A 25,321-nucleotide genomic window follows, 5' to 3' on the forward strand; every position below is an offset into this window, starting at 1 on the left:
GAAATTTCTTTTGTAATTATACAAAAATTATGAATAAAGTATATTTTTGGGAAAAAAACAAATTATTATGCTGTATCAGTTTTATTTAATGTTAAATTTGACTACTGTTTTTGTTTTCAAAAAATAAGCCTAGAGAAACTCCCAAATGCTATAGCTGTATATTATCACAGTTGAGAAGCCTTGCAGTATTGAATTCACTTAATGTTTTTTACTCGAATCCAAACTTTCCTTTCAATTACACTGCTTCCTTCATGTTATTATGAAGCTTATAAGTTTTATCTTGCAAAACAGATATTCCTAATTAATTTCTTCTCTAATATTTTTGAGTTCCTACATAAAGATGCAGGAACTCACATATCTCTACACTTTATATGCTCCAAACTCTTGCTACTTTATGTTAAACCAGTATTGGTACTGATTCAAAAAAATCAGACAAAGTTAGTTACTTATGAGAATGAATATAATTTATTTTCATTATATCATCAATTTATTTTCCTCTGTTTTGATATATTTTCTTTTCCCACACAACCAGTTAATGTGGGCAAGCTTCATTTATTTGTTCTTGAGATTTGAGTGAGAATGGCAAGGTTCAATCCTCTTTGTCTTGGCTTTGGCTTTCTCCTTTTTACAACTGAAGCCTTGCTAGACCACAGAGAGGACATTAAGAGTCAACTATGTAGTGAGAAATGAGGTAAAGATGACAGAGTATTAGGGAGCTATAGATGACAACAATGCAATGGATTTTGTCATTTTTATCTGATGTTTTTGTAATTTTAGCATTTACTGTATCTATTTCAGATGTTCTTATACAAATTCAGATGTTATAATTAATTATGTTCTCCAACTTTACAACTTCAAAATGTGACTCGATTTAGATATGGTAAATCTTTATGATGTATACTTTAATATTCCTTAACTTTCAATACATTTTAAAAAACAAATGTTAGAATCTCTTTTTGTAGTAATGCTCTTTCCAGTCAACTAATCCAATTTTTGTTTGATAAACCTGGCAAAGTAACTTTCTCCAAATGTCACATTTTAAAGATTTCTTTATAAACAATAATATCTCACCTTAAAAATATCTTTTTCAATAATATATTTTTAACTTGAAACCAATATTCTGTGTATTTATTTAGTGATCAAGAAGCATTTTAATCTAAAATCCATAATAGTCTCAACTTGGCAAAGAATATGAACAATCTGGAATTTTCTATACTCTTGTCGCCTTCACTTATACATCAATATAAATTGTGGCTTGAATATGAAAACCTATGAAATAACTGGCTGAAAAAGACCTACTCTCCTGTCATCTGCCCTGCATAGCCAAACCCAGATTATGATTAAGTCAAAAAGTTAATGAATGATGCTATAATAGTTATCACAAATAGTAATGTGGGTATAATAGAAAAAATATTAATAAATATAGTGTTATTACATTATCAAATCCATATTTTGCCTCACCGGATTGCAAATGATTCTATTTTACACCTAATTTGAGGGATTGTCTCAAAAACAAAATATTTTAGTCATGATTCGCCCAGTTACTTTGTAGTTTAGAATAACCATTCATAATTATAGTTGGACCCCAGAGGGAAAAAAACATTTGGTCATGATAGCAAAAGAAGCATGATTTTCTTAAAGCAAATTCAGATCCATGTTAGGACTCTTAAACCATTTCTTAATGCCTGCATGGCCAAAGATTGTATCAATACCTGAAATATTTCCATCTCCCCAAGTTAATCCCGATGCTGAGTCAAACACTTTATTTCGCATACTAGAGAGACACTTATAGCTGTACTACAATTTGCAAATTACTTAATGTAAAATATCACATCCAATGCAAGCTGCAGTGTGATATCATTTATTCAGCATAATAATATTACAGATATCTGGCCTTTGGAGTGTGCTCAGCAATATACCCATCATTAAAATATCTCATTGACATGGGAACAAATGTTATCATTCAAAAGTCAATTGGCATCAAAACTGTTTATTTTGTCCCTTGATCTAGCAGCTGTATCACACTTCAACATTCACAAGCTTTGTATAGATGAGTTTTAAAAATTTGTTTCTTTAAAATCATATACTTAAAAAGTGTTCACGTGCCATTTCTTTTTCCAGAGAATATTTTATTTTAACAAATGTTACCTATTATAAAATAACATGGATGGATCTTGTTACTTGGCTATCTTGAATATAAATGAAAAGTAAAAAAAAAATCACTCGCTCTAATCCATTCTATAATCCTTAGGCTGTTCTTCTAAGGTTGCTGTCACTGATCCCTCGCTGTTCACTGCTGCCAGTGAAGAGGCTCAATTACCTGTGGACAAGACAATCTATTAACATTCTGAGTTCTAATGAAGAGTTAGCTCTTTTTGTCTCCATAGACACTGTTAGAGCTGCTGAGTGCTTCCAGCATAATTTTTTTTTACTAACATATCGGTTTCATTCCAATTTATACTGAGTTCTGTTCCAGCTTGTTAAAACTGTTGCTTATTTACTAAACTGAATACAGGCTTTAATTATGCCCAAGTTAATTTTCACTTTTCAAAACTTCCCAGCAATTGAGCCAGTTACGTGTGGCCTTTTGTATTGTTCTTTATTTATTCATTCATTGATTGCATGAGGGTGTCACTAGCTAGGCTAGCATTTCCTGCCTATCCCTGATTGCCCAGAGGGCAGTTAAGAGTCAACCATATTGCTGTAGGACTGAGTAACAAATAGGCCAAATCAGGTAAGGATGGCAGTTTCCTACCCAAAGGAAATTAGTGAACCAGTTGGGCTTTTTCAACAATCAACAATAGTCATCATTATCGACGTTTCAGGCAAAAGCATTTCACTGCTCCTTGGATGCTGCCTGAACTGCTGTGCTCTTCCAGCACCACTAATCCAGAATCTGGTTTCCAGCATCTGCAGTCATTGTTTTTACCAAATAGTCATCATTAGGTTAATTCGAGATTTATAAAAATTAAATTCAAATTCCACCAACTATCATGGTTGGATTCAAACCCATGTTCCCAGAACATTACCTGGGTCTTTGGATTAACAGTCCAATAATACCACTAGGCCATTGCCTCCCCCTAGTTCTAGTAGCTATTCAGCTGAGTTCAGTGAGTTAGGATTTCACGCATATGCAATAGATGTTGTGGGAGAATTTCAAGAAGATATTTTACTCTTGCTAACTTTGTCTTTCTTCACCATGTAGAAGATTTCCCCACCTTTCATACAGCCATGTTAAATGGCTGATATATGCACTGGAGAAAATGTACACATTCCATGCATTTGTGAGACTAAGGTCATTTTCCTCTGCAAGCGTTTGCACAAATTTTCCACATTTTTCACACTAAGAAGTGAATATAATAGTGACATGCTTTAGACCATATAATTCCAACACTTGATAATATCTACCAGAACCTTAGATTCTGCCAAGTATTTATAAATCAAATAATGGAATAATAAATGCAAATACTTTTCAATATACTTATTGTCTTGTAGGCAATGCAATTTTTAATCTCATCTCAATAGATTAAAATTCCAAACAAACAACTAACTAATTATTTTTATGTTTGCAACTATGGAATTTGTAAAGTTTCATACATCTTCATTTAAAGAGGAATGAAATTCAAGCAGAGGGGCAGATATTTTTCATAAACTTGGTCAGCTATTATGCCACACCTCTGAAACGGGACAACTTGAACCTGGCTTTCTGGGACACTACCACTATGCCACAGAAGCCTTAAGAATATTAGATGATGTAACTAAGCACTGTTTCAATTGCATCTGACCCCTAATAATTGGCAGATTTTGAAATTGTGAAGTAAGGAATATATCTACCTAAACAAACATAAGATCAATGATTTGGTCTGAAAGAAATTCAAACAAAATGGAGGTTTTTCCAGCTGGTGAAAACTTACTGAAAATTTTCCTAAAGCCAAAGATTTCTGTTACCCCAACAAACATGATTATGATTTAGAGGTGCCGGTGTTGGACTGGGGTGTATAATGTTAAAAATCACACAACACATAAGCTTATACTCCACAACCACCTGATGAAGGAACAGCACTCTGAAAGCTAGTGGTTCCAAATAAATCTGTTGGACTATAACCTGGTGTTGTGTGATTTTTAACATATGAATACTTTGTGTGATATAACTGAGACTGGTACAATGTGAAAATTATACATTGCAAAACACAAGAAACACTACGTTTGGAAGTGTATTATAAATTATGCAGTATAATGTGCAATTATGTATTTAGAACATAGAACATAGAAGAATACAGCGCAGTACAGGCCCTTTGGCCCTCGATGTTGCGCCGATCCAAGCCCACCTAACCTATACTAACCCACTATCCTCCATATACCTATCCAATGCCCGCTTAAATGCCCATAAAGAGGGAGAGTCCACCACTGCTACTGGCAGGGCATTCCATGAACTTACGACTCGCTGAGTGAAGAACCTACCCCTAACTTCAGTCCTATATCTACCCCCCCTTAATTTAAAGCTATGCCCCCTTGTAATACCCGACTCCATACGCGGGAAAAGGTTCACACTGTCAACCCTATCTAACCCCCTAATCATCTTGTACACCTCAATCAAGTCACCCCTAAACCTTCTTTTCTCTAATGAAAACAGCCCCAAGTGTCTCAGTCTTTCCTCATACGATCTTCCTTCCATACCAGGCAACATCCTGGTAAACCTCCTCTGCACCCGTTCCAGTGCCTCCACATCCTTCCTATAGTATGGCGACCAAAACTGCACACAATATTCCAGATGCGGCCGCACCAGAGTCTTATACAACTGCATCATGACCTCAGGACTCCGGAACTCAATTCCTCTACCAATAAAAGCCAGTACGCCATATGCCTTCCTCACCGCACTATTTACCTGGGTGGCAACTTTCAGAGATCTGTGTACATGGACACCAAGATCCCTCTGCTCATCCACACTACCAAGTATCCGACCATTAGCCCAGTACCCCATCTTTTTGTTATTCTTCCCAAAGTGAATCACCTCACACTTAGCTACATTGAATTCCATTTGCCACCTTTCTGCCCAGCTCTGCAGCTTCTCTATATCCTGCTGTAACCTGCCACATCCTTCCTCACTGTCAACAACTCCTCCGACTTTCGTATCATCCGCAAACTTGCTCACCCAACCTTCTAACCCCTCTTCCAGGTCATTTATAAAAATGACAAACAGCAATGGTCCCAAAACAGATCCTTGCGGAACACCGCTAGTGACGGCACTCCATGAAGAAACTTTGCCATCAACTACTACCCTCTGTCTTCTTCCATCCAGCCAATTCCTAATCCAAACCTCCAACTCACCCTCAATACCATATCTCCGTATTTTCTGCAGTAGCCTACCATGGGGAACCTTATCAAACGCCTTACTAAAATCCATATATACCACATCTACCGCTTTCCCCTCATCAACCTCCTTCGTCACCTTTTCAAAGAATTCAATAAGGTTTGTGAGGCACGACCTGCCCTTCACAAAACCATGCTGACTATCCTTGATCACATTATTCCTATCCAGATGTGCATAAATCCTATCCCTTACAATTCTCTCTAAGACTTTGCCCACAACAGAAGTGAGACTCACCAGCCTATAGTTACTAGGGTTATCCCTACTCCCTTTTTTGAACAAGGGAACCACATTTGCTATCTTCCAGTCTTCTGGCACTACTCCTGTAGACAACGAGGACATAAAAATCAAGGCCAATGGCTCTGCAATCTCCTCCCTTGCTTCCCAGAGAATCCTAGGATAAATGCCATCAAGCCCAGGGGACTTATCTATTTTCACCTTTTCCAGGATTTCCAACACCTCTTCTCTACATACCTCAAAGCCATCCATTCTACTTATTTGTGACTCAGTATTCACATCGACGACAATGCCCTGTTCCTGAGTAAATACTGAAGAAAAGTATTCATTCAGTGTCTCCCCAATCTCTTCCGCCTCCACACACAACTTCCCACTACTATCCTTGACTGGACCTATTCCTACCCTAGTCATTCTTTTATTCCTAACATACCTATAGAAAGCCTTAGGGTTTTCCCTAATCCTACCGACTAAGGACCTTTCATGTCCCCTCCTTGCTGCTCTTAGCTCTCTCTTCAGGTCCTTCCTGGCCACCCTATAACTCTCAATCGCCCCAATTGAACCTTCACGTCTCATCTTGAGATAGGCCGCCCTCTTCCATTTAACAAGGGATTCCAATTCCTTATTAAACCACGGCTCCCTCGCACGACCCTTTCCTCCCTGCCTGACAGGTACATAATTATCAAGGACACTCAATAGTTGCTCCTTGAACAAGCTCCACATATCATTTACACTCTTGCCTTGGAGTCTACTTTTCCAAGCCACAGGCTGAGATAGATAGACTCTTGATCATTAGGAGAATCAAGGGTTATGAGGAAAGGCAGGAAAGTGAATGTGAAGAATGTCGGATCAGCTATGATCCTATTGAATCCTGCTCCTTCCTATTTATCATGGTCTCTGGACTTGAATAGCTGGTTGCATTGCGATTAGTCTGAATGCCAAAATGTGGGAAAAATCGAAACTTGTAGCCAGCAGCACACCTGCTCAAGGCCTCATTCATGTTTTTGTTTCTCACCCAAACACTGTTTCCTTTGGCTCTGTAAAATTAACTCTTCCGTCATTCAATCTTACCCTTCTTCCCAACCTATTTCAGACCTTCCTTTTGACCTTGTCCAACTCAACCATTGCTCAAATCCTATTATATCTGTAACTTTCCTCAAAACTGATGAAAGGATATTAATTACCTGTGGCATTCTCTTATAGATGTGTGAGACCTGCTGAGTATTTCAACTATTTTCTGACAATAGCCAGCAACAATAGGCAACTGTAAAACCATCCATTGCCAAGATTACAATTGCCCATCTTATCTCTTTCCTTCAGTTATTTTTGGCAAGAAGAAATAGGCACAAGTATACTAAGATGAAATTTCAAAATTTAGACTTTGTCTATCTCTTCTCCTCTGTATACATTTATTAGCAGATCTCTTGTAATGTTGCTCAGAGAGGCTTAGAGGTTATAATGGGGTCAAGGGTGTTACATTGAGTAGCAATAGCAGGGGCATTGATATCTTTGCATTGGAGAACCATTAGAAGTGAACTTCAGTATCTTGCAGCAAATAAGAGAGAGGTTTCAATACTCAACTTCTACATTGGAGAGGAAGGAACACTGACACAAGATCTGCGATCATTGGCAGAGGGACACTCCAATCCTAAGGAATTGGAGAGGAATGCCTTAGAATGCAATGGTATTGGGATGAAGGGTATGAGGGAGGGTGAGGAGAGATCTCAAAGAGATTGCAGGGTCTCAGAGTAGTCAGGAGGGAGATCTCAGAATTAGAATTGAGATGGAACAAGAGGGAAATTACAGGGTCTAAGAGCTTTCTAAACTGTTTGGAAATTTAAAAACATGAAGAATGGTAACTATCAGCACTATGGATAATCTCCAGATTATTTTCCTGAGAAACTGTTCTCATTCATGTTCCATAAACTACATATATAGTTTACTATTATTGGCTTCTGACTACTACAGAAAAGTACTATTTTCTGATGATAAATTCCTTTGTGTATATAGTCTGTTCTGATATAATGCGATAGTTCCATTCCTGTGCAATGCCATGTTATAAGAAAATCACCTAATAGCAGCACCATTTAAACCAATGGGACCAGAATTACATTATAGTCAATACAGATAAGGAAAGTTTGTGTTCTACAAATAATGGTATAAGTTCTTGAATCGCGTTATAGCCAATTCACATTTAAGGAATGTGCATTATAGCTGTGCTACTTAGAGACCACTACTGTTTTTCTTTTTTTGGTTTGGAACAGTGAGTTGAAGTTAAGAATTGAAGTCTGAACAGCAGCTTGTTTTAAAAGTGGAGAAAACAAAGACTGATATTTTCTTTTGGGAACTGGCCAGGAAGATAACAGTTTAATTACCAACCTAAGGACATGGTAGACAAATCGGTCCAACTCGTCCATGCTGACCAGATATCCCAATGTAATCGAGAACACATTTTCCAGCACTTGGCCCATATCCCTCTAAACCCTTCTTATTCATATACCCATCCAGATGCATTGTAAATAGAGTCATAGAGTCATAGAGATGTACAGCATGAAAACAGACCCTTCGGTCCAACCCGTCATGCCAACCAGATATCCCAATCCAATCTAGTCCCACCTGCCAGCACCCAGCCCATATCCCTCCAAACCCTTCCTATTCATATACCCATCCAAATGCCTCTTAAATGTTGCAATTGTACCAGCCTCCACCACATCCTCTGGCAGCTCATTCCATACACATACCACCTTCTGCATGAAAAAGTTGCCCCTGAGGTCTCTTTTATATCTTTCCCCTCTCACCCTAAACCTACGCCCTCTAGTTCTGGACCCCCCAACCCCAGGGAAAAGACTTTGTCTATTTATCCTATCCATGCCCCTCATAATTTTGTAAACCTCTATAAGGTCACCCCTCAGCCTCCGACACTCCAGGGAAAAAGCCCCAGCCTGTTCAGCCTCTCCCTGTAGCTCAGATCCACCAACCCTGGCAACATCCTTGTAAATCTTTTCTGAACTCTTTCAAGTTTCACAACATCTTTCCAATAGGAAGGAGACCAGAATTGCATGCAATATTCCAACAGTGGCCTAACCAATGTCCTGTACAGCCGCAACATGACCTCCCAACTCCTGTACTCAATACTCTGACCAATAAAGGAAAGCATACCAAACACCTTCTTCATTATTCTATCTACCTGTGACTCTACTTTCAAGGAGCTATGAGCCTGCACTCCAAGGTCTCTTTGTTCAACAATACTCCCTAGGACCTTATCATTAAGTGTATAAGTTCTGCTAAGATTTGCTTTCCCAAAATGCAGCACCTCGCATTTATCTGAATTAAACTCCATCTGCCACTTCTCAGCCCATTGGCCCATCTGGTCCAGATCCTGTTGTAATCTGAGGTAACCTTCTTTGCTGTGCACTACACCAATTTTGGTGTCATTTGCAAACTACTAAGTATACCACCTATGTTCATATCCAAATCATTTATATAAATGACAAAAAGTAGTGGAGCCAGCACCAATCCTTGTGGCTCTCCACTGGTCACAGGCCTCCAGTCTAAAAAACAACCCTCCACCACCACCCTCTGTCTTCTACCTTTGAGCCACTTCTGTATCCAAATGGCTAGTTCTCCCTGTATTCCGTGAGATCTAACCTTGCTAACCAGTCTCCCGTGGGGAATCTTGTCGAACACCTTACTGAAGTAGTCCATATAGATCACATCCACCACTCTGCCCTCATCAATTTGTTACTTTTTCAAAAAACTCAATCAATTTTGTGAGACATGATTTCCCACGCACAAAGCCATGTTGACTATCCCTAATCAGTCCTTGCCTTTCCAAATATATCTGTAAATCCTGTCCCTCAGGATTCCCTCCAACAACTTGCCCACCACCAACATTAGGCTCACCCATCTATAGTTGCCTGGCTTGACCTTACCACCTTTTTTAAATAATGGTACCATGTTAGCCAACCTCCAATCTTCTGGCACCTCACCTGTGACTATCGATGATGCAAATATTTAAGCAAGGTGCCCAGCAATCACTTCCCTAGCTTCCCACAGAGTTCTAGGGTACACCTGATCAGGTCCTGGGGATTTATCCACCTTTTTGCATTTCAAGACATCCAGCATTCCTCCTCTGTAATATGGACATTTTTCAAGATGTCACCATCTATCTCCTCACATTCTATATCTTCCATGTCCTTCTTCACAGTAAACATTGATGCAAAATACTCATTTAGTATCTCAGCCATCTCCTGCGGCTCTGCACAAAGGCTGCCTTGCAGATGTTTGAGAGGTCCTATTCGCTCCTCAGTTACCCTTATGTCCTTAATGTATTTGTAAAAACCCTTTGGATTCTCCTTTGAAAGCTATTGCATATCCCGTTTTTGTCCTCCTGATTTCCTTCAAGAATACTCCTAATGACTTTATACTCTTCGAAGGATTCACTCAATCTCTTCTGTCTATACCTTACAAATGCCTCCTTCTTTTTCTTAACCAAATCCTCAATTTCTCTAGTCGTCCAGCATTCCCTACACCTATCGGCCTTTCCTTTCACCCTACCAGGAATATACTGTCTCTGGACTCTCGTTATCTCATTTTTGAAGGTTTCCCATTTTCTAGCCAAACCTTTAACTGTGAACATCTATACCCAATCAGCTTTCAAAGCTTCTTGCCTAATACCATCAAAATTAGCCTTCCTGCAATTTAGAACTTCAACTGTTAGATCTGGTCTATCCTTTTCCTTCACTACTTTAAAACTAATAGAATTATGGTCACTGTCCCCAAAGTGCTCCCCCACTGACACCACAGTCACCTGCCCTGCCTTATTTCCCAAGAGTAGGTCAAGTTTTGCACCTTCTCTAGTCGGTACATCCACATACTGACTCAGAAAACTTTATTGTACATCCTTTGACAAATTCCTCTCCATCTAAATCCTTAACACTATGTCAGTCTCAGTCCATGTTTGGAAAGTTAAAATCCCCTACCATAACCACACTATTATCCTTACAGATAACTAAAATCTCCTTACAAAGTTGTTTCTCAATTTCCCATTGACTATTAGGGGATCTATAATAAAATCCCAATAAGGTGATCATCTCTTTCTTATTTCTCAATTTCACCCAAATAACTTCCCTGTATGTATTTCCAGGAATATCCTCCCTCAGCACAGCTGTAATGCTATCCCTTATCAAAAATGCCACTCCCCCTCCTCTCTTGCCTCCCTTTCTATCCTTCCTACAGCATTTGTATCCTGGAACATTAAGCTGCCAGTCCTGTCCATCCCTGAGCCAGACTACTCGGACCCCTTGGCATCATGGTAGCCCACAAACCCACCAACACACTAAAACAGCAGCTAATAAACTTGAAAGACCCTATACAGGCAACAAGCAAAACTAATGTCATTTACAAAATACCTTGCCAAGAATTGTAACAAACACTACATTGGACAAACAAGCAGAAAACTAACCACCAGGATACATGAACATCAACTAGCCACAAAAAGACATGACCCACTCTCACTCGTATCCTTATATACAGGTAAGGAAGGACACCACTTCGACACAACAATCCTAGGACAAGCCAAACAGAGACATGAACAAGAATTCCTAGAACAGGGCATTCCAACCGGAACTCTATCAACAAACACATAGACTTGGACCCAATTTACCACCCCCGAGAAAAGGAACAGGAAATGATATCACCATAGGAAATGATATCACTAACCCAAGGCAATCCAACCATATAAATAGAAAGTGGGCTGCACCACCAGTGCTTCTTCCAGAGGCTCACTGAAGATGTTACCTAGTATGGTGATGAAACATCTGAAAATGAACCTTCCAGCTCAGCGAGCAAACGTACATCCAGATATGAAAGATTGTGCAGGATCAGCATCATTGGTGTTTTGGTCATCATATCTGAGGCAGGGTGTTCTGAGTATGGAGGGAGTGCAACAAAAGTTTACTAGACTGATTTCTTGAATGGCAGGACTGATGTATGTATAGAGACTGGATCAGTTCGGACTATATTCACTAGAGTTAAGAGGAATGAGAGAGAAATCTCAAAAATCTATAAAATTCTAACAGGACTAAACAGGGTGAATGCAGGGAGGAGGTTCCTCATGCCCAGAGAGGCCTGAACCAGGGAACACAGCGGAAGGATATAGGTTAGGTCATATTGAACTGAGGAGAGGAGAGATTTCTTCACTCAGAGAATGGTCAGCCTGTGAAATTCTCAACCACAGAAAGTGGTGGAGTATAAAATATTGCATGTTTTAAGAGGAGTTCTTAGGCTAAAGGGATCAAAGAAAATGTGGCACAAGTGGGAACAGGTTACTGTGTTGGTTTATCAGCCATCACCATATTGAATGGCATAGCAAGATAGAAGGACTGAATGGCTTCCTCCTGGTCCTCTGCTCTAGGTTTCTATCATGGATGGTAGAGGCTTTTTTGGTCCTGAACATTTTTATATTCCTATTGTGTGATCAGCCTCTTTATTCTTTGCAATGCTTGTGAAATTTTCAATTACCTTTGAAAAGGTGACAACCAACTTTGCATTCGGCGTTGCATGTTTGGTTTTGCTAGTGAATTATATAGATAAAATTAAGTTTTAAAATACTTTTGCAGTACATCTCAATATTGGAATATGCTCATTTATTATGATTTCGGATTGATTGGACACTAGGTATCTTCTTTTCCAATCATACCAGCAAACATCCATTCATCTCACTCTGAACATGATCATTTGTCCATGCATAAATCAACAAGTTACACGTCGCTGTCATCAGCAATATAAACTATTACTAGGTGTATTTTTCTCAATACCATGTATATCTTACGATGCTGTAAAGAGACTCCTATAGAAATTCCCCAGTCAAATGAGATCCCAACCCAGCAAATTCCATGTTCATTTATCATTGTCTTCTGCTTTCTTTACTAAATGTGTCCAGCTGCCTAATTTGTCATTAATTTATTTTAAATTCTGAGAAACAAATCCTCGTCAACATGTCTGAAAATTGAAGGTCTTTGTACAGTATTAGCACTTTATAACTTAGTTAAAACTTGGTGAATCCCTGTAGATTTACAAGACAAACGTATTTGTAAAAGTCTATTGATTGCTTTCACATTGTCTGACATTTAAGTTAACACTGATCATGATAGATCCAGATCAGGGAAGCCACTTACATCAGTTCCCAGAATAAAAGAGCTATGTTCTTTTGTCCTCTGACTCCTGATGGAATCTATGTTTTTCACTCTCGCCATCAAACCCAAAGGTTCACTCACAGTGTTTATCACTCTCTGATGAGAAACATAGAACAGGAGTAGGCCACTCAGCCCATCAAGCTTACTCCCTCCCTTTGTTATGATCATAACTGATCGAACACGTCAATGCCTTTCAATGACACTATCCCCATAAGCCTTTATGCCACTGGTAATCAGAAATCAGTCAACCTGTACTTTAAATAAACTCAAAGACTGGGCTTCCACAGTTCTCTGGGGTACAGGATATGAAAGATCACTGCCTTCTAAGTAAAAACAAATTATTTTCATTTCAGTCTGAAATGGCACCTCCTTTATTTTTATATTGTACTCCCTGGAACTAGACTCCTCAACCAGTGGAATCATCTTTTCTGTGTACCCTGTTCTATCTCTTTTAATATTTTGTATGTTTCAGTTAGATCACTTTTCATTCTTTGAAACTCTAGAGAAAACAGGTTCAGTTTGTTCCTGAGCATACAGTGTCTTTGTGTTAGCATTAAAATTAGAGTTGCTACTGCAGTCAAGGTGCAGTACTGAAGTGCAGTAGTGTCCTGTGCGTGGATCAGAGGGTTCATTAGAGGCTGACCCATATTAGATGCCAATATCCATGGAGATGGGATGCGTGTGGCCAATGTCTATGGAATGTGTCCTGAGATATTGGTGCCAATGTCCAACATGGAGGTTGTTTGGAGCAAGTAGCGAGCTCAGTCCACAACTCTGGTTTCCATATCAGGTCTTCCCAATGTCAGGTTTGTTGAGCAAGTTTGGTAAGGTCCACAACCGGAATATTAATGAATTTGGAATGTGATTACTAATACATTGTCTATCTATATAGTCACTTCCTTCAACATTCTAGAATGTAGACTGTTAGGTCCCAGGCACCTTTTAACTTTCAGCTCCATTAATTTCTGCAATATAATCATCATACAAATATTAATTTCTTTCAAATCCTGATTCTCTATGGATCTCTAGTTTTTCGAGAGGTATAGTATCTTGTTCAGTGAAAACAAACACAAAGTAATCATTTTATTTGTCTGTTTTTTGTTTATTCCCCATTATAAATTCCCCTGAATCTGCTTTTATTGGACCCACATTCATTATCCAAACATTTCCTTTTTTACATACCTGTATAAGATTTCATAGTCCATTTTTGTGAGGTTGCTTCATATTTATTCCTCCATATCAGTTTTTTGGTCCTCCTTTGCTGGGTTTTAATAAATTCCCAATCCTTAGATTTATTATTATATCTAGCCACTTTATAAGTCTTTTCTTTTAATCTTATCTTAATTTTATCAACCAGAATTAACTTACTATAGTTGCTCTAAGCCATGTAATAGTTGCTCTAAGCCATGTAATAGTTCTTTAAAGACTGTCCATTGCCAATGTACAATCATGCCTTTTAATATATTTTCCCAATTCATCTCAGCCAATTCGTACCTTGTGCTTTCATAATTTCCTTTCATCAAATTTAACACACTTGCTTGAGACTGCATTCAAACATAATGTAAAATTTTGTCATCTTGATTAATGATGTTCTGCTGATATCAATACCAAATTTTCCTCTGTCATTTTGTTTTATTCATTCTTTGAATCAGAGCATTTGTTGCCATCCTTACATACTTTTAGGAGGGTCATGTCATGGCCCATTGCCTCTTAGAGCTGTCCAGTTTCTGGAGGTGTATGCACTTCAATGGTTTTGTTTTTCACTCAACCAAATTAAGAAACAGCGATAGAATTCTAAGTCAGAGTGATGCATAGCTTGAAGGTCCAGTTACAGGGGTGGTGTTCCCATGCATCCAATATCATTTCCCTTCTAGTTGGTTAGAGTTCTCCAATTTTGAAGGTGCTGTCAAAGGATACACAGTGAGTTGTTGCAATGCATCTTGTATATGATATGCACAGCTGCCATTATGCTCAGGAAGTGGAGAGAGTGAATGTTTAAGGTTGTGATTGAGGTGCCATTTCCAACATGCTATTTTGTCTTGCATTGTCTGGATGACCATAGCCTGGTCATCCAGTGTATCCTCTTTTTCTGATAAACCCTGAATGTGTGTGTTCCAGATTAACTTTGCCTACACTATTTAATATCTGCATACTTTTAAGATATCCCAGAATGGACTGGCATCCCTCGCACTGATGCCATCCCTGAAAATCCATTACGATCTCACTCAAGCACTGTCAGTTCTGAGCTGCCCTACACAGCTAAAGATATTTGGCTTGGAGGTCCTGGTGGATAGTGTGATGCACAGCAGAAGTGGTGTCTTCCCAGGACCAGCAGTGGAGGCCATGACATTAAACTCTGCTAACCTGGTCCAATGTTGCTATCCGGAGCAATGCCTGTTCAAGATAGTCCCTGTTTTTCCAGAGTAAGTGCCATTATCTTTTCTCCACCACATCTCAGCAATTGCACCCACCTCCCACCAAGACTCATGCTGTAACATTCTCGCTATCGCATACAACACTTCCCTCACTCACTGTCATCTCCTTCAAACTCCCACACTACTAACGTTGCAGAGCCTCTGTGCTGCGTACTCACTCACTTCTTACTCACCAACATTCCTGCACTTGCACGAAAACTAGCAGCTGTGTGACCCATTGTCTTTCTCTTAATGCCTCTATTTCTTTCATTCCTGGAGAAAACGGCCCATAGTAGGGCAGAAAGAGGTCGGACAGGGTGACTGGGTGACATTCAGCTTCTCAGCCCTTGCCAGAAGGCAATCCTAACCCTGATCACCCACCCCAAGCAGCTAACTGATCATATCCAAGATATTGGCTTGGTATCAGAGGCTGCCTTTGACTTTGTGAACAGGACCCCCTGCCTAAAGGGTATGCCCCTTGACTTGACTGAGGACTGCTGATAACCATGACAAGCTTCCTGGCTTTGAGTCTGTGCGCAATGGCAAGACAGAAGTACCATGAGCCTGATTGCTGTGGCTAAGGACAAAAAGCACAAAAAGATAAGGCAAATCAGGGATGCTGTGAGCATCCTGGTAGGCTTAAGGTGAGTGATTGCCAAGAAAGCAAGCGTGAGCTCTGAGATGTAGCCTGGTTCAATCCATGAGCTGAATGCCTTTCTCTACACACATATTGTCTTTGCAGAACAATGATAGTAATTGGGACAAACCAAGGTGCAGCATGGCACTGCAGCAGCAGTTCAAGTGGATTGGAGATGTGCCACGATAATGCGGAGAGGCTGACAAATGTCCAATGCCAACATCCATGGTTGTGGGTTGTGTGCCCTGAGATAGAGTTCTGAAGATGGAAATGGCAAGCTGGAATTGCCAGGTACCTGCTCAGACTTTCATGTCAGGAATTCTTAGCGTCCAATTGCTTTATGGCAGATTGTAAAATAGGAAGTTGCAAATTAATGAGGTGAGATCTGAAGTCAATGAAGCTGACAAAAAGCAAACATCACCATTAATAGGCATCTTAGTGCTCCTTAGTAAGGATTTGTCTTGATTCACAGAACTCTATTGAAAAGTGTGATATGTTGCTCCCGACATCAAGGTAGGCCTCGCTGAGCTTCTCACACAATTCTCCAGCTTCCTTGTCATAGCCCAGGTTGTTCAGACTCCTACATGATTCTGCCCATTGTAACCAGCGCAAGACTTTACTTCACAGAAGGAAATAAGACATACATCAGCTCCTACAGGGCACCAGTTAGCTTAGTTGGCTACATGGCTGCAGCATTTGGTTCAGATTAAGGCCATCAGTACAATTCCCATCTGAGGTAAACTTAGAGCCTGCTTTGGATATAAGTTTGCTCACTGAGCTGGAAGGTTCATTTCCAGACGTTTCGTCACCCTACTAAGTAACATCTTCAGTGGGCCTCAGGCGAAGCACTCCTGAAAATTCCTGCTTTCTATTTATATGTTTGGGTTTCTTTGAATTGTTGATGTCATTTCCTTTGGTGATGTTATTTCCTGTGGTGAAGTCACTTTCTGTTGTAAATGACATTAGTTTTGCTTGTTGTTCTGTATAGGGTCTTTCAAGTTCATTAGCTGCTGTTTTAGTGTGTTGGAGGGTTTGTAGGTGACCATGACGCCAAGGGGTCTGAGTAGTCTGGCAATCATTTCCGATATGTCTTTGATGTAGGGGAGAAGGACTAGGGTTTCTGGACGTGTTTTGTCTGCATGTTTGGGTTTGTTGCTAAGAAAATCGGCGGACTGTGTTCATTGGGTACCCATTCTTTTTGAATACATGGTATAGGTGATTTTCCTCTGCTCTGTGTAGTTCCTCTGTGCTGCGGTGTGTGTTGGCTCATTGAAATAATGTTCTAATGCAGCTTCGTTTGTGGGTGTTGGATGATTGCTTCTGTAGTTCAATATTTGGTCCGTATGTGTTGTTTTCCTGGAGACTCTGGTTTGATGACAAAGGTGTCATCCATGTAGTGGACCCAAAGTTTGGGTTGAATGGTTGGCAGAGCTGTTAGTTCAAACCCCTGCATTACTGCCTCTGCTAAGAACCCCGATATCAGCAATCCCATGGGTGTTCCATTGGTTTGTCTGTAGGTTTTGTTGTTGAAGGTCTGATAATCCAACCCAAATCCATCCAGCCCAAACTTTGGGTCTGCCATGTGGATGACACCTTTGTCATCACTAAATGAAACAAATTCGAGGAAACGTTCAAGACCATCAATAATATCCTTACTGGCATAAAATTCACTAAAGAGGAGGAAAACAACAACACACTGCCATTTCTAGATGTCACAGTAGAGTGAACAGCCAATGGGGAACTTCAGACCAGTGTCTACAGGAAAACAACACATACGGACCAAATATTGAACTACAGAAGCAATCATCCAACACCCACAAACGAAGCTGCATTAGAACATTATTTCAATGAGCCAACACACACCGCAGCACAGAGGAACTACACAGAGCAGAGGAAAATCACCTATACCATGTTTTCAAAAAGAATGGGTACCCAATGAACACAGCCCGATTTCTCAACAACAAACCCAAACGCGCAGACAAAACACATCCAGAAACCCTAGCCACTCTCCTCTACATCAAAGACATATCGGAAATGACTGCCAGACTACTCAGACCCCTTGGCATCATGGTAGCCCACAAACCCTCCAACACACTAAAACAGCAGCTAATGAACTTGAAAGACCCTATACAGACAACAAGCAAAACTAATGTAATTCACAAAATACCATGGAAGGACTGTAACAAACTGCACTGGACAAAACTAACCACCAGGATACATGAACACCAACTAGCCACAAAAAGACATGACCCTTTCTCACTAGTATCCTCACATACGGATGAGGAAGGACACCACTTTGACTGGCACAACACATCCATCCTAGGACAAGCCAAACAAAGACAAGCATGAGAATTCCTAGAAGCATGGCATTCCAACCAGAACTCTATCAACAAACAAATCGAGTTAGACCCCATATACCACCCCCTGAGAAAAGGAACAGGAAGAGACTTCACCACAGAAAATAACATCAACAATCCAAAGAAACCCAAACATATAAATAGAAAGCAGGAATTTTCAGCAGTGCTTCGCCTGAGGCCCACTGAAGATGTTACCTAGTAGGGTGACGAAATGTCTGGAAATGAACCTTCAAGCTCAGCGAGCAAAACTACATCCAAAACCTCAACCTGAGCTACAAACCTTCTCAATACTCACTTAGAGCCTGCCTTCACACCCTGCTTCTGAGAGAGTAACAAACAATACCAAATGATCACTGATGGTAAAAGACTGTTTGTGTGATTGGAGGCCAGTGTCCAGTGGTATACTACAGGGATCAGTGCTGAGTCCCTTATTGTTCATGATATATATAAATGATGTAGATGAAGACATAGGGTGGGGTGGGGATGATGATGTGTAAGTTTGCAGGTGACATGAAGATTGGCCAGGTGGTTGACAGAGAGGAAGAAGGTCTTAGGCTCAGGTTAAAGCATCAGCAGATAGTGAACCAGGAACCTTCCTCTGAGCAAAGTACACATGAATAAGTGAAGATTTAGTTGCTCTGACCCTCTACTGCTACTTAATGTCATAATTCTTTCCTTAAATGTCCCATTTTTTTCAATCTGACCTACATGAGGTGTAAAGTTCAAGTAAAGTTCAAGGGGGCATAGCTTTAAATTAAGGGGGGGTAGGTATAGGACAGATGTTAGGGGTAGGTTGTTTACTCAGCGAGTCGTGAGTTCATGGAATGCCCTGCCAGTAGCAGTGGTGGACTCTCCCTCATTATGGGCATTTAAGTGGGCATTGGATAGGCATATGGAGGATAGTGGGCTAGTGTAGGTTAGGTGGGCTTGGATCGGCGCAACATCGAGGGCCGAAGGGCCTGTACTGCGCTGTATTCTTCTATGTTCTATGTTCTATGTTCTAAACTCATCTCTGATTCAGATCCATGAGAATAATTTTTTTTTAAATGCAGCTACCTAAGCAGACTATCAATAAAGTATACCTCTCATTTATATCGGTGAGTGAAAGATTAATATCAATATTTATGGTATAGGTTTACTCTTAATTATTTATGACTTAATGAAATACCATCCTTATAATTCACTCCTGCTCACCTTTGATAATATAAAACAGCAAACAGCTGTAGAGAGAATTGTTGGTTTCAATAAATAGCATTAATTCCTAAAATTAAAATTGCGATAGAGCAGCATTTTCTATCTGCTTCTATCAAAATAAATCCAGCATTTTATATTTAAAAGTACTGACAAAGCATGTTTCAGATAAGGTAATGTAATACAGCATATAAGCCACAAAGTTCCAGTTCCAATGCTTCTCCCTTACGTAATTAGCTGGACTCAGCTGTATAGCGGATGTTGTGCAGAGAATTAGACTCAAGACAGGTGAAGTAGGTAAATGGAAGATGTGCCTCAAGTGGTTTCAACACTCTCTAACTGCTTCTCTCCACTAAAATGTTATATATGTAAATTCTGATTTTGGTGGTCTTCACCCAATTCCACACCTCTCCAGAGCTTACTGGTCAAGGCCTTAAACAAAGAATAGCTACTTAGTCAAGAAATTACCTCAGCAGGATTCACAGCCTTAAGAAGCGATCAATGGAGGAAAAACAAATATGGACTCTGAAAATTTATCAATACTTCATTGTTATACATGGATTCAATGTAACAAACAAAGCAAAATCTGTGCATAAGTTATTTGTATTCTACCCATCCTTGTCATAATGTGTATTATGCATAGTTAGAATTTGACAGAATTGAATATTGATTTTTTACTAACAAAGCTCCATTATTCTGACTTGGGCTATAAAACCATAGCCACTATTCATTCTTCTTAGTTTTGTGTTTAGTCACATTCCCAATTTCAAGCCTTCCTGATGTGGACTCTTTATTTCTTTCTGGGGACCTTGGAAAACCTGAAGTTCCAGGCTTGGATGGCTTCAGCCCATTAAACACTAATTAAATCCTTTTGATTTATCTGGCGAAAACCAATATTTAGTATTAAAGGAATTCTGTCATCCTATAAAGCCTTGCAGGTGTTTTTACTGAGCTTGTATATGTCAATGTGTAATGAGAATGTTAATGAAACACAATGTAAATGTGTCACTGATTACATCTTGCTCAAGCTTGGACCCTAAATCCTCCATTGCAGCATCTAGTTGCTTCCCAATTGATTCCATCCACATGTTTCTCCCAATTGATTCCATCCACATTAGATTAGATTAGATTAGATTACTTACAGTGTGGAAACAGGCCCTTCGGCCCAACAAGTCCACACCGCCCCGCCGAAGCGCAACTAACCCATACCCCTACATTTACCCCTTACCTAACATTACGGGCAATTTAGCCTGGCCAATTCACCTGACCTGCACATCTTTGGACTGTGGGAGGAAACCGGAGCACCCAGAGGAAACCCACGCAGACACGGGGAGAATGTGCAAACTCCACACAGTCAGTCGCCTGAGGTGAGAATTGAACACCCGGGTCTCTGGCGCTGTGAGGCCACTGTGCTAACCACTGTGCCACCGTGCCGCCCACATGTTTCTCCTAATTGATTCCATCCACATTTTTTTCATCCACATGTTTCTATTGAAAGTCCATTTTGTATGTTAAATAATCACAAATTAACCACAAAGTGAATTTTATGATATCCCATTCTTTTATCTGGTCAAGTCAATAGATGGAACTTTCCCCTCCTTGGCATGGCAGGACGAATTGTGAGAAAGGTGAAAAAAAAGGTCAGAATGAAAAAAAATCAGAATCTCAATGTTGAGAAAATCTTTTCCAATTTTCCCCCCTTAAGCCTTAAATGGTGACATCTTGCTATTGAGTGGCGACTAGATTAATTCCATGCATTTGCATCTCATTAAAGCCTCAAATCATTTTATTTGCATGCCACTTCCAGTTTACTTCACTTTCCCAAGAAAGCAGATAGTAAAACGTGCAGATATCTGGCAGCTGCACCACACCGAGTGCTTGTCCTTGCTATTGTCCAACTGCTTCCTCAAAACAATGGCCACTATCCTCCTTGACCTTTTATCCACGCAAGTCAACAGCTGCAAATAACCAGCCTCATCATAACATCATGCCTGCCCTTACACATCATTCCACCTCTTCAGCATTTTACTTTGGAGCTCATGCCCCCCACCTCCCCCAGCTTCCCCACCAAGGTTTGCATACTTCAGCCAGGTTTCTTTGCATGCAGGGACAGACACTCAAATCATTATCTGCATAGGCGCATCAAATGGCTCTTAACTTGCTTTCTTAGCATGCAGTCACTTTACACTTAATTGAACACGGTCAGCTTCTGTCTCCAAAGTAAGTCAGTCATTGGCCAACATCTAAAAATGTTACATTTAACAGGAGTCACTGCTTATTATGCATTATAATGGTTTACAAACCCTTCTCTCAGGAAAATCATCATCATCCTCCTCAATAACTTCCCTCTCTGAAAGGATCGTATCTCCAGTAATGTCGTCAGTTTCCTAAAACATAATAAGAAAGCATAGAATAAAACAAGTGTTCTGAGCAAATTCCCATATAATAGGCTTGCCAGTAAAAAGTTATTTAATGCTATCAATTTATATATTAGATTATGTGAAAGATTTTGAATTAACATTTAATCCAGATAAATTCAGGTAAGCAAAACCAGCAGAATATTTTTTTCAGTCTTTAAATTTAATTGCTGAAAATGTGTTGCTGGAAAAGCGCAGCAAGTCAGGCAGCATCCAAGGAGCAGGAGAATCAACGTTTCGGGCATGAGCCCTTCTTCAGGAATGAGCCCTTCCTGAAGAAGGGCTCATGCCCGAAACGTCGATTGTCCTGCTCCTTCGATGCTGCTTGACCTGCTGTGCTTTTCCAGCAACACATTTTCAGCTCTGATCTCCAGCATCTGCAGTCCTCACTTTCTCCTTTAAAATTAATTGATCATGTTAGCAAATGAGTTTATAAATGCAAATTTTTACTACTATGCTGAATTATTTTTGGAACTAGTAGTCAATTTATTCCTCATACAAGTCATCAGATACAGATTGATGCAACTACCTCTATATCACCCAAAAATTGTTTCAAACCATGCACCAGTCATCTACATTTCCCACATAAGCCTTCCTTGGGTTTTAATGAATAAAACTAGCCTAATAACACTACAATAAATTTATGAACTGCAAAACACACATTACTTTTGATGCTTATTGTTTGCAAAATGTGGAAACTTTCTTGCTCTTCAATCCAAACTGACAGAATCAGAAATTCAAAATGTTAAAATTTGAGAGCATAGATTTGTATCCAATGAGTTTAAAAATCATTAAATAAACAGCAGCTTACATTTAGAAATCAGTTTCAGAACACAAAGTTCCAAGGCACTTTGCAGGAGCATTATCAAACAAAATTTGACACTAAGCTAATGAAGGAGAGTCATAGAGATATACAGCACGGAAACAGACTCTTCAGTCTAACTTGTCCATGCCGACTAGACATCCTAAATAAATCTAGTACCATTTGCCAGCTTTAGGCCCATATCCCTCTAAGTCCTTCCTATTCATAAACCCATTCAGATGCTTTTTAAATGTTGGAATTGTACCAGCCTCCACCACTTCCTCTGGAAGCTTATTTCATTACACATCACCTTGTGTGTGAAAAAGTTGCCCTTGAGATTCTTTTTATATCTTACCCCTCTCACCTTAAATCTATGCCCTATAGTTTTTGACTCCCTCACCCCAAGGAAAAGAACTTGGCTATTCCCTCATGATTTCATTAACCTCTATAAGGTCACAAGTTACCAAAACTTTGTGAATCATGAATGCTGTAAAAGAAGGAGTGGCATGGAGAAGTTAAAACATGTAATCCTAAAGTTTAGGGGGAAGCCATTGATGCCAGTAGTGCAGTGATTAAACCAAAGATGTGCAAAAGCTCAAAATTTGGCTCATCAATGTCAGGAAGGCTTGTGGGACTAGATACACTTGTGAGTAAAGAGGGAACTGCAAATAATTATGAGAAATGTAAAATAGCTAAACCAGGATAATGCATCAAAACGAATTGTCGCAAGTTGGATAGGAGTAGCAAAGTTTTATGTAAATTTAAGTTGATGAAGAGTGAATCTAAATAGAGGAAGTTACAAAGATATAAGGCGAAAGCTAGCTATGATAAATTAGGGAGCGTTACTTAAAAGGGATGACAGTAGATAAGCAATGGCAAACATTTAAAGCGTGCATAGAGGACATGCAACAATTGCTGTGGTTCTGTTCGCCGAGCTGGAAGTTTTTGTTGCAAACGTTTCGTCCCCTGTCTAGGTGACATCCTCAATGCTTGGGAGCCTCCTGTGAAGCGCTTCTGTGGTGTTTCCTCCGGCATTTATAATGGCCTGTCCCTGCCGCTTCCAGTTGTCAGTTTCAGCTGTCCGCTGTAGTGGCCGGTATATTGGGTCCAGGTCTATGTGTTTGTTGATGGAGTTTGTGGATGAGTACCAAGCTTCTAGGAATTCCCTGGCTGTTCTTTGTTTCGCTTGCCCTATAATGGTAGTGTTGTCCCAGTCAAATTCATGTTGCTTGTCGTCTGCGTGTGTGGCTACTAGGGATAGCTGGTCGTGTCGTTTCGTGGCTAGTTGATGTTCGTGGATGCGGATCGTTAGCTGTCTTCCTGTTTGTCCTATATAGTGTTGTGTGCAGTCCTTGCATGGGATTTTGTAGTGTACAAAATCCAATGCAAGGACTGCACAAAACACTATATAGGACAAACAGGAAGACAGCTAACGATCCGCATCCACGAACATCAACTAGCCATGAAACGACACGACCAGCTATCCCTAGTAGCCACACACGCAGACGACAAGCAACATGAATTTGACTGGGACAACACTACCATTATAGGGCAAGCGAAACAAAGAACAGCCAGGGAATTCCTAGAAGCTTGGCACTCATCCACAAACTCCATCAACAAACACATAGACCTGGACCTAATATACCGGCCACTACAGCGGACAGCTGAAACTGACAACTGGAAGCGGCAGGGACAGGCCACTATAAATGCTGGAGGAAACACCACAGAAGCGCTTCACAGGAGGCTCCCAAGCACAGAGGATGTCACCTAGACAGGGGACGAAACGTTTGCAACAAAAACTTCCAGCTCGGAGAACAGAACCACAGCAACGAGCACCCGAGCTACAAATCTTCTCACAAACTTTGAAATGCAACAATTGTTTATTCCTGCCTGGCACAAAAATTAAATGGGAAAGGTGGCTCAGCCCTTGGTAGCAAAGGAAATTAAGGATAGCAATAGACCCTTGGAAGGGGCATATTAATCAACCAAAAAGAGCAGCTGACCTGAGGATTGGGAGAAGTTCAGACTTCAACAAAGGAGGACAAAGGAATTGATTAAAGGGGGAAAAATAGAGTATGAGAGTAAGTTTTCACTTTTCAACGTCTCTGCTGACCTCCATTCTCTGCTCCATCACCAGTTCAAATCATACTAGCAAGTAATGTTCAGGAAATACAACTATCAAGCAAAGACCATCTTCATCAAGACAGAAAATAATCACAGCCTTTGACATTCCATGGAATTATCATCACTGCATCCCTCACTATCAATATCCTGGGATTACTGCTGACCAGAAATTAAACTTGACCGGCCATATAAATACTGTGTCCAAATTCATAAACTATGAATTCTGCAGCATGTATCCTTGCACCCCAAATAAAATATGTCACAACCCCCTTCTCAGGATAATTCAGGATGGGTATGAAGTGATGGACTAATCAGCAATACCCACATCCCATGAATGAATTTAAAAAAAAACTCACTCTTCCTGATCCCAAGCCTCCAATTTTGATGGTATTAGGCAAGGACTTTCGAAAGCTGATTGGAGGCAGATGTTCGCAGGTAAAGGGATGGCTGGAAAATGGGAAGCCTTCAGAAATGAGATAACAAGCATCCAGAGAAAGTATATTCCTGTCAGGGTGAAAGGGAAGGCTGGTAGGTATAGGGAATGCTGGATGACTAAAGAAATTGAGAGTTTGGTTAAGAAC

The 25,321-nt window shown here is 40.0% G+C and overlaps 1 protein-coding gene across 1 annotated transcript in view; it reads right to left on the minus strand.

Moving 5' to 3' along the window:
- LOC148141176 (uncharacterized) overlaps positions 1–25,321 on the minus strand; it is an 85,550-nt gene that overhangs the window by 50,820 nt on the left and 9,409 nt on the right. Inside the window, exon 4 of the mRNA XM_087977999.1 lies at positions 21,701–21,784. Coding sequence (XP_087834125.1) covers positions 21,701–21,784 — 84 coding nt within the window. The remainder of the gene's footprint in view (positions 1–21,700; positions 21,785–25,321) is intronic.

This window comes from Chiloscyllium plagiosum, unplaced genomic scaffold, assembly GCF_037043375.1.
Source record: "Chiloscyllium plagiosum isolate Xiang-an unplaced genomic scaffold, Cpla_swu_hap1 HiC_scaffold_33, whole genome shotgun sequence".
NCBI lineage: Eukaryota > Metazoa > Chordata > Chondrichthyes > Orectolobiformes > Hemiscylliidae > Chiloscyllium > Chiloscyllium plagiosum.